Below are 10,343 nucleotides of genomic sequence, written 5' to 3' on the forward strand. Positions count from 1 at the left end.
CACAGTGGGAAGACAGGCATTCTGAGCTTGGGCACTAGCACACAGTGGGAAGGCTAATGTCCTGAGCTTCGGCACTAGCAGCGGGAAAGCTCAGGCACTTCTATCAACTTAGGGATTTTGAGTTTTGAATTTTTCTTAATCATTTTAGAGGTACAGAAAGAATCTGTCCCACCCTCCAAACTAAGGTAGGTATTTCATAAAGCTGAAGAGAAGGAGAGGACAGTGAGGAAAAGGAAAGAAATAAGTGAGGGGAGCAGGAGAGAAGGTGTGTGCTGCAGAGAATTTAGAGAGCCTTCAAAAGTTAAACACTGGCTAGATGGCTATCAAAGCCCACTGACCATGAATAATTTAATTCTTTCAAATGTATTTAAAATTCTTCTTTAGGCTTTGGCAACACCAAGAAAAAAATCCATATCTTGGTATATTTAATCTAACCTTGTTTATTTTATTACTCTAAGGTCCCCAAGGTTCGTTGCCAGAATTTAGTTGAGTCTGCATCCCCAACATACAGCAGAGCCATAGAACACACTGAGGTCTAAAACTGTGGCGTGCATGAAGCAATGGATGCTCACATGAACTGTGGGTCTGTATGGCTTTCTTAGCAGGTGGGATTCAGGGCAGAGCATGGATTCAAGCCAATACCTACGAAGCTGCCTGGAAGCAGAAGTGAGTGGTGACAGCTCAGAACAGTAGCTGCCCTCTTGGCTTATTTTCAGAGTAGGGAAAGTCTGCTCCAAGTACAGACAGTGCCTGCAAAATAGGGTCCTACCACAATTCTCGTCTGAAGAAAAGGATTCTATATATGACAAACTGTGTTCTTATGGAAATAACAAAAGCAAATTCTAAAGCAAAGCTGTTCTTATTTTAGCACCCTTGGTTTTTTCAAGCTCCTTTCCCCCACTTGTTAGCTATTCCTCCAGCATCTCTGAGAGGCAGTTCCATAAGCACACCCCCATTTTAGAGAAGCAAAATTGCTGCTAATGGCCACAGAAAAGCATCCTTGAAGACAAGCATCTTTAGCAGCTTAGTATAAAGCTTGCCATCACCTAGTGTCTAGTCTCCAGAGCAGACTTGACAAATTCTCATCCCCCAGAGTACCCCATAGACTTCTAAGGCATGTCTCTTCTGTTTGACATTTCAAATCTTCCTTCTCCTGCCCTCAAGTTGTCCTAAGAAATTTATCATTTGTTTTCACATTTTAAACACGCTGTCTCAATCTCCCAAGACATTTTTTTAAGAGACACCTAACGGGCAGGCTTTCTAAATGTAGGCATTGAATAGACTGCACACACATATCTCCAGTGGGGTTAGCCCACAGTCCAGCCAAGTAAGAACAGCCTGTGCATCCCTGAGTGTTTAGGATGGGAGCGTTTGCCTAGTGTTCAGCTGCAGGTTCAAAGCTTAAAGACAAAGGAAGCACAGCTTGGTAGTTTTCTTCTAGAAGTGGAAACCATGTTCTTGATCAACTATAGTTAAAAAATAAAGTCTTTACTAAGAGTAGTAGACGGCACTTTAGCACTGCCTGTTTTCTGAGCTTTGTTCTCTAAGTTTCTCAACTGACACCCCAAGTTAATCAGATTCTCTACAAAAAAAAAAAAAATCTTCCCTGCTTAAACTGGCTGGAACCAGTGTCTCTTCTTTGCTACCTCAGTACCTCAGTACTTGAATCCTTCATCTACATTAGTTGTGGGTACCCAGATAGACCATTTGAAGATTTTTGTTTTGTCTTTTTGAGACAGGGTTTCTCTGTGTAGCTTTGGAGCCTGTCCTGGAACTAGCTCTGTAGACCAGGATGGCCTTGAACTCACAGAGATCCACCTGCCTCTGCCTCCCGAGTGCAGGGATTAAATGTGTGCACCACCACTGCCTGGCTGAGTATTTTTTTTCTTATACTAGTATTCTAGTATGTTTTCCTTAAGATTCTCAAAGACCAACACCCTGTACCCATTTCAGATAGGACTGTGGGCAATGACATCCTGGTGGGTTTTGCTCATGGCCTTGTTCTCACTTGCTGCCAATAGCTCTGATGCCTGTGCACTCATTAAGCAAACTTCCTATGTCTCCAACTGAGCCACGCTTTCTCATGCTGCCACCTCCACGTAGATAAAAACCAGACCCATGCCTCCTTTCTATCTGATTTGTTTCATCATCCACAGATCTGAAATGAACTATGGGTGATGTCTAGCTGGCTTATGTGCTGTTCCAATGAGACCAAAGCAGTGCTGAACGGGGTCAGCCTTCATCCTGCAGTGCAGAAGGACCTTAGAAGCCATCCCAGTTCTTTCAGATGGGTCAGACTTCAGCCATTTAAATAGGGCAGAGAACATATAAGAAAGTTCCTATCAACCTTTGTCACCGTGTTGTCTGTATTTCCTGTCTAGCTCTCCCCTGAGCTCCAGACCCAAATACACAGCTTTAGTTTGTATTTTAGTGTTGCATAAGCATATTCACACTCATTCTGATAAAGAGAGAGACACAACAATTTCCTCTTGTAGCACTAATAATAAAAACCCAGAGACAGATACTGGGGTTCAACCTGAAGATCAGAAAAGCAAAAGAGCCAGCCACCGACTCTTACCTCTACCTCAGACCGAAATGGCGATCCTGTCTCCAGGAATCTCAGAATGAGACTGAACTGAGAGCTGTCTCCTCCCATTTTATACTCCTCCCTAGTGCTGGGACTAAAAGCGTGTACCACTACTGCCCTGCTTCTATGGTGAATTAGTGTGGCTACTGAGATTAAAGGTGTGTGTCACTACTGCCTGGTCTGTATAGCTGACCAGTGGGGTTGTTCTACTCTATCATCAACAGGATGATTTATTAAAATCAAACGAAATATAACTACACCCTCCTTTTTAGTAATAAAACATTCTAGGTTTTCATTTGGCCAGATAGACCACCAAGAACTACACACTTCCTAGACTCTCTTGCAGCTAGCTGTGGCCATGTGACCAGGTTTAACAAGTGAGAAGTATGGTGTCATCTGTGTCATCTCTCTGCCAACAAGCTGCTTGCCTTCGACTCTACTTCCCTTGTTCCTCCTGCTGAAAAAAGCCTACAGCTAGGAGCCCCATGCTGGAAATGACAGCCTTATCCCGACAGATTCCAACTGTAATGAGAGAGAAATAAAGAATTTTATATTAGTCTCTATGTGTGATAGTTAAGATCACCAACTTTCTAGAACTTAAAATCACTGAGGAGGCAAGACTCTGGGCATGTCTGGGAGGGATTATTGAGATAGGGTTAAGTAAGGCGGGAAGACCCAACCTAATTGTAGACCGTACCTTGCCATGGACTGGAGTCCCAGACTACATGAAAAGGAGAAAAGGCTGAACGCAAGCACTTCTGCTACAGATACAATGTAATCAGTGTCTCTGCCCCTGCCAAGATGACTCCCCTACACAGGGTAGACTGTAGCCTTGAACCACAAGCTAAACAAACTCTTCCTAAGTTGCTTTTTATCAGGTGTTTTGTCCCAGCATTACATAAAGTAGCTAATGTGCTATGGTTTAGGGTACCTTAATTGTAGCAGCCTAGGCTATGCTATAATCAGGAGAAAGAGATAGAAAGATTTCCATGTTTTATGGGCTTCCCCTTTTATATTAGTTCATATCCAGGATGGTATTCCTAGAAATTCCAACATAAAAATCTGGAGGCATCTTTAACAGTTCTTCCCCTTTGACCTCTGCATCCAGCCAGACCTACTTCTACCACCCTGTCTGTCTCTCATCTCACTGCACCATGTGGGGTCAGGTTCCATCACATCTTCTCCTACAAGCTTTCTTACCCACATCTAATCTATTCCCCACCTTGTGCACAGCTGTTCTTTCTAACATGCACATTTGATCATGGCACTCCCCTGCCTCAGATTCTTTTTTTCAATATTCCCTCTAGCTTTCTGGAGGACAAAGGGGCTTCTCTTTTCTTTGCTCCTGTAGCACTAAATGCTTCAACCATAAATAAATATTTGTAGTTTTCAGAAAATATCACGTCCTCCCTTGATTCTCAGCCTTTACGCAGCTTGTTCTCTCTGCACGTTCCTTTCTCCCCATAGCACCCCTACCCTTCTAACTCCTACTTATTCTCCAGGACTTCCTCCAATCACTGTCTCTAAAAGCTGCTTCCTGCTCGTACGGCAATCACCGTACCCCGCAGAATCACATTTCATTGCCTGAGAGTTTCCTTTCAGTCATCTGGGGCTTTTGTTAACAACAGTTCCATTCTGCAGATTTCTAAAGAGTCTGCAGCACAGTAGTGATGACATTACTGTTCTTAGATGACTTAGGCCAGCTGATAGACTTGCCCTGTTCCCTCGCCAATCTGCATTGGGCTCTACAGGCAGGGTACAGTCAAACTCCACAGACTGTGCACTGGGCCACAGGATTCCCGCTGCCCAGTGTACAAAGAGCAGATAAGGCATAAGGCATGCCTAAGTCCAAGTCTTGAAGGCACTTGTGTGATTTGGCTCCACACTGCCCCTATACTCCCACCCAATGTCCTAGCATTTGACGAGGGCAAAATATCCAGTTGGTGCCTGCTCCTTCACACTGGGTATTGGAATTAAAAGTCGACTAGTACTGAGTCAAGTCCATCAAGCCTAGGCGACAGCCAGCTGCCCACAGCAGAGCGCAGCTTCATGTGACATGATTATGGAATAAGTATCATCTACAGTGAGCTATTGAGATTTATTTCTTGATGTTGCATCAAGATGCTAATGAATATACCTAGTTGGGTTCATGAGAAGTACTGAGTTATTGCTATGTGCCGAACATTGTTCTGAGAGCTTTTTTTTTTAAACATGGTTTAATTTTAATTATCTGACTAGCACTGTGAGGTGAGTTAGCGTTCCATGTCAAAGTCAATGAAAATAAGATAAAATACTAATCTAGCGTTCAAATTCAAGTCAGAGAGAGAGAGAGAGAGAGAGAGAGAGAGAGAGAGAGAGAGAGAGAGAGAGAGAGAGCTGCCTCCGACCTGCTTCTACCTCTGTATCAGTCCCTTGGCAAGCGGGAGCAGTAACATGAGGACCCTGTTCCCAAGCCAGAGTGCAGCATCCTGGAAGCTCCAGACCCGGAAGGAGAAGCATCTTTTTCTTAGTTCTTTCTTGTTTCTTGGCTCGTAAAGAGCTCCAGTCATCCAAAACGCTCTCTTTCATTTTCAGAGAGCCAAAAACCTCTCTCAATGTGAAGGCTCCTTATAGCACAGCCACATCTTGCACGGCTCCTGGGTGTACAGCACCAACGCCTAGTCCCAAATGCTCAGCTGTGTCTGCTGTCCTGGGGACACAGCCTCTGCCTCTCCAGAGTATTCCTCACTCGCACCCCCACACCTCAGGACTTCATTTAGGGAAAACCACCAGCCAATCTTTCTCACTTTCCCCTCTACTATTTTCCTGAATTCCGTAAACTCTAAGCCTCAATACCCAAGATGCCACAATGGTCATCATGTATATTCACTGAAGTCAAGAGTTATAGTTTGAGCCACCTTAACCAAAATAGATGATTCCCTTGGATTCTGGCACTTGAAATAGCCAACTTATGCTAAAGTTGTATCTCATACATTTTTCAATAAATAAAACCACATAGACAGATACGTTCCTTATTTCTTCTGAGCCTTGGTCTTCTCGAGCATAAGGACCACTGAGGCTATATATATATATATAATATATATGTGAAAGCTACCCAACACAGAGAAATAGATCATAGCACAAAGTAAGGACACCCCCACAAGCCATTACTTTTCTGTGTATTTCTGACCAAAGAAAAAGAAGGATAAATGCCAAAGGAGGGAAAAGATGAGTCCTGGAAAATGAAGGGATATTCCAGGCCCATGCTGGCTGTAGGAGGATTTAGCCCACCTACTCTAATGTGTTCACCTCACTCTACCAGTTTCCACAGTGACCACAATCTTGTCTTCCAAAAACTTAATGCTAACCCATTTGTTATTCTGAAAATCTCAACAACAGATCCCCCTTCCTAGCTGGTGTTTTTCATTCTAATCACTAAAGAAAGCTGAGATTACCTCGGTTTCTTTCACGGGGTGAACTATAAAAGAATGAACAGACCAGTCTCTCTGAGTTTTGATATCCAGGTCATCAAAATTCAATGGAGACAAAGTTCAGGCTCAGAATCACACAGCCAAAAGGAACCCTAGAAATCACCCCATAGTTTAACAGACTATAAGATCAAGATATTAACCTGCCCAGGGCTCTACAGCTATTTATGGAAGAGCTAGTCTTTGAACTCAACCTTCAAGTGCCAGGTCAGGGAGTCTTCCATCCATCAAATTCCAGTACTAAGACGGCTAACATTAGACCAAGCATTAAGTATTTGGAGTAAAGCTCCTAGCTCCTAGCACACAGTAGCACGGAGCATACGATAATACAAACAATACCAATACTCGAATCTTTGCAAAGCAGCCACTCAGCAGATTCATGCCATCTTCTTCTAACCCAGTGGGAAGCATCCAGGCTTGGGGATGGTGAGCATGGGGACAGCTATGACAAAGTAACGAAAAAAGTTTGGCATAAACAATGCCATTTCTGAGAAAGATGGCAGAAAATAGAAGGGGAAGAACAGAGTCTCTGTACAGGATGTAAAAGAGGATGATGGAAGTTGATGTACCAGCCATCTCTAAAAGGGAGTCTTCCTTTCCTAGGACTAAAAACAGTCTAAGTCTCCATACCCACTATCCCTTCATGGTCATCCGATAGCAAAGTGGCCCGGGGAACAGCCACTCTTCAGTGCCTCCCCAGCTCATCTAGACTGGGTTAGGAGGGTTTTCTGAGGTACCTCACAATACTTTAGGGAAGGTTTCTTATTGCTCTCACACAGTGCTAATACTGCTGTCCACTGTCACACAGCCGGTGTCTCTGCCTCTAAACTGAGCTCTTAGAAGGCAGAGACCATAGTTTACTCATCTTGTTAATCCCAGCACAATGCCAGATCATGGTATGAAAAAATGAAGTCTCAATTCAACCATCGCCTCTTCAGGAACTTCAGTTCACAGTCAGTTTGGACTGGAATCCCCTGATTTGGATTGAATATGCCTATTCCATGTGCCACAGCACCAAGGTAGTTCTTACAGCACCACCAACCATCCTAACAAATTACCTGAGAGTGCCTAGTCACCAACCAGACTGACCCTTCTCTGAGGGTAAGAACCGTCTCTCTGGGAGCTTTATTCTCGGCACCTCTCAGCACACTTAGGCACCACAGGAATTGAGCACACGCCTTCAGAGCGGGTTAAGCGGACGAAAGAGTGGCAACAGAAACGCCAAGGGAGCATATAGTCTCCATCACATAGACGCTCGAGAGTCTCCAGGAAAACCTATAGCTAGCTCATGGAGTGGACTCCCTTGGAGTAGAATCACGGCCTTTCTCACAGCCTCTGCCACCAGAGAAGACAAACCGAACGTCACCCGTACTGGGGAACAAAGAATGAGTCCTTCTTCAAGTCTGGTTGCTAGATGGCACCTGTTGCTAAAATAGCAGCTGGTAAGCATTTTGTTTTGTTCAAAACAACAACAACAAAACCAATCTACTGCAGGAAGCAGCTCTGCAATGACAATGAGAAATCATGAGGCTAAATATATATCAGGAAGAAGTAGGGGATTTTAGCAATGAAAGACAAGGAAGGAGCTGTTACAGTCTGAGGAAAACAACCCAAGTGTTGATAAGAAATTGCTCAGCCTGCCTTAAAGCGATGCAGGGGGGGTAGAATGGTAAAGGGAGAGGGAGAGAGAGAGAGAGAGAGAGAGAGAGAGAGAGAGAGAGAGAGAGAGAGCGCACACATGGGGGAAGGGAGGGCGGGAGAGAATGAATGTGGTTTGTTCTTGGCTCTCTGTCTCATTTTTAATCTGCTTTTTCCCCCTTTCTCTCTCTTCATCTTTACCATGTCTCAAGAGAGAATTCATTGATTGAGCGGGACCAAAATTTCTTACCTTATCTCCTATGGTTCCTGTGTTGACTTCTCTCTCTCTCTCTCTCTCTCTCTCTCTCTCTCTCTCTCTCTCTCTCTCTCTCCCTCTCTCTCCCCCACCCCCACCCCTTCTCTGGCAGCCATTGTTAGCTTCTCACACTTTGCAGGGGCCGAGAGGAGCCTTGACCATCAGCACCTCCGCTGATGCAGCACCTCCGCAGGGAATGGGGGACGTCAGGGGATGTCAGGGGCAGGTAGTCATGGCATCACCCAGGTAGTCATGGCATCACATGCAGATCACCCCTGCCACCTGCCAGCAGAGATACCCTGCTCAGTAACCTGTTGCCGGTTTCCAGGCAGAAACAGCTCTCCAGGTGCAGGTGGCAGAAGGCAGGAACAATGCAGCACCTCCCTCCAAACAAAAATAAAGCAACAGAGCCTCCCACGGGAAGAGAAACCCAGCGAAGCAGGTGGAGCTGGTGCCAATAAAACTGGCTCAGGTCGGGAGGACTGACATTTAGCCCCAGCCACAAATATGGCTTCTCTGTACCTCTATTTCTATAAGCCAGGGGAGGCTGAATGAGAGTTCCTGTGGTCCCTCCACTAATAGGATTCCATTTCATAAGAAACTGTTAGCCATCTAGAGAGACCATATGTTCTTCTCCCTCTCCCTGTGAGTCCCAGAGTACTTCTCTTGGGCAGACCCAGTAGGGGGCAGGGTCCAGGAAAGCACCCCTGAGTCATGGACCCCTCCTAAGATGCCTGGCTGACTTCAGAAAAGCCTGATGACACAGGCTGCAGGCCCAAGTTCCCTCTTGAAGAAGGCAACTGAGCCCTAGAGACAACCCAAAGAGTTGGAATCTGTGAGGGTGGCAGTGGAAAGCACTGGAGGCCAGGGGAGGGGGAAGCATGGATCAGCCAAACCCTGGAATTAGATGATTCATATCTGAATAATGTGGGAGGGATGAACTCAGAGCAGCCAAGATAAGAGGCTAACTCTGCTGATGTTGCCCCCCCACCTCATCCCAGCTGGGGGCAAGAACAGAGTCAAGGCCTATCATTTGCAATAGGGAAGGAACTCAGGCAATTGACAATTTTATTCTGAAGCTGAAGAAGATAGGGGCATTTGCCTTTCTTCCTCCTTAACTGTATTTTCTCCTGTTTTTTTTGGATTTGCTTTGGGTGTTTAAAGCAGGTTCCCATTTTCCTAGTGCCTTGATTCCTGTGCCACCACCCCCCCCCCAACCCCACAATCTAGTGGATGCCCTAGAGGACACAAACTTTTTTTCTTCTTGTTGCTATTTGCTCTTTTCTCTTCTGCCCACCATTGCCCCCATCCCACCTTGTTCTGTTTCCTTGACTCTGTCTCTTTGGTGACTTCTGACCTACCCCAAGCCAAACCCTTCTCACTTGGCCCCATCTATCCTTCAGCAGGGCTGCTCTGTGATTCATTCTGAGGTGGCCACCCCAGGACCACCTTGTTCCTTAGGCCAGAATGGACACATTGGACAAAGTGTTACAAACAGGGGCCTTTGCTAGGACCAGAAGATGGGAAGAAAGTTCACGAAGGGGGGAAGGGGTGCACCGAAGGCACCGGCAAAGTTCCGTGCCTCTGAACCATAGAAATTAACCTTATTGGGGAAGGGGAGCTGATCTAGTATCTTCTCCAAATGGGTCCAGTGAGACTAATCAGGTCTTAAGTTCCAGGACCAATCATGACCTGTTTCCATCTTCCCAGACCCCTTCCCCTGTAGCCAGAGAGCCACAAAAGCCCCGGGTCTCCCTCTGTCTCTATTTGGGGAAGTAGCTGAGGAGACACTCCCCTGCACCCCCCCCCCTCTAGAAAAATGAGTCCTCTTCATGAATCAACCCCTTCAGAGCTTTCCCCAGACACTGCCCAGGACTCCCAGCTTATCAAACTCAGGGAAAGAAGGAGGAAGAACCATTGTCTGGAGGGGAAATGTACATCCTAAGAACAACCTCATAGCGCTAGTGAGTCTAACACCTGCATCTCCTCCATCCAGCTCCTTTGCAATCTGCTTCTCCCCTGCCTCCCCCGCCAACCACACACACACACACACACACACACACACACACACACACACACACACACACACACACACACCAGCTGCAGCAGCAGCTTTAACACGGTCAAAAAGGAGGAAAATGAGGGTGGAGTGGAACACCACCACTGTGGGAATCCATTTAAAGTTATCCGTCGCCGAGGCAAACGACTATTACCTGTTAACCAGAAGACAGCGGTCCACCCCAACACGACCCTGTCCATCTTCCCCAACTTCCCATCCAGATCCGGAGTGGGGAAAGTGGGCAGCGGCTACCACGCGAGGATCCGGACGACCTCGCGGCAGCGGGCGGCGGCGGAGCGCGGGCGGCGCGCGTCCCTAGCGCCGCAGCCCTCGGGG

At 46.2% G+C, this 10,343-nt stretch overlaps 1 protein-coding gene across 4 annotated transcripts in view; it reads right to left on the reverse strand.

Moving 5' to 3' along the window:
- The window catches only part of Ildr2 (immunoglobulin like domain containing receptor 2), a 57,131-nt gene extending 46,794 nt beyond the window's left edge, over positions 1-10,337 (reverse strand). For 3 of the 4 annotated variants that reach the window (XM_005370088.3, XM_026777518.1, XM_026777516.1), the window contains exon 1: positions 10,162-10,337. In XM_005370088.3, coding sequence (XP_005370145.1) covers positions 10,162-10,207 — 46 coding nt within the window. In that variant the 5' untranslated portion in view covers positions 10,208-10,337. Of the gene's footprint in view, positions 1-7,942; positions 7,969-10,161 lie in introns of those variants that run through there. The other variant, XM_026777517.1, reaches the window with a different exon arrangement.
- Positions 10,338-10,343: the final 6 nt, after the last annotated feature.

Source organism: Microtus ochrogaster, unplaced genomic scaffold, assembly GCF_000317375.1.
Source record: "Microtus ochrogaster isolate Prairie Vole_2 unplaced genomic scaffold, MicOch1.0 UNK70, whole genome shotgun sequence".
Lineage (NCBI taxonomy): Eukaryota > Metazoa > Chordata > Mammalia > Rodentia > Cricetidae > Microtus > Microtus ochrogaster.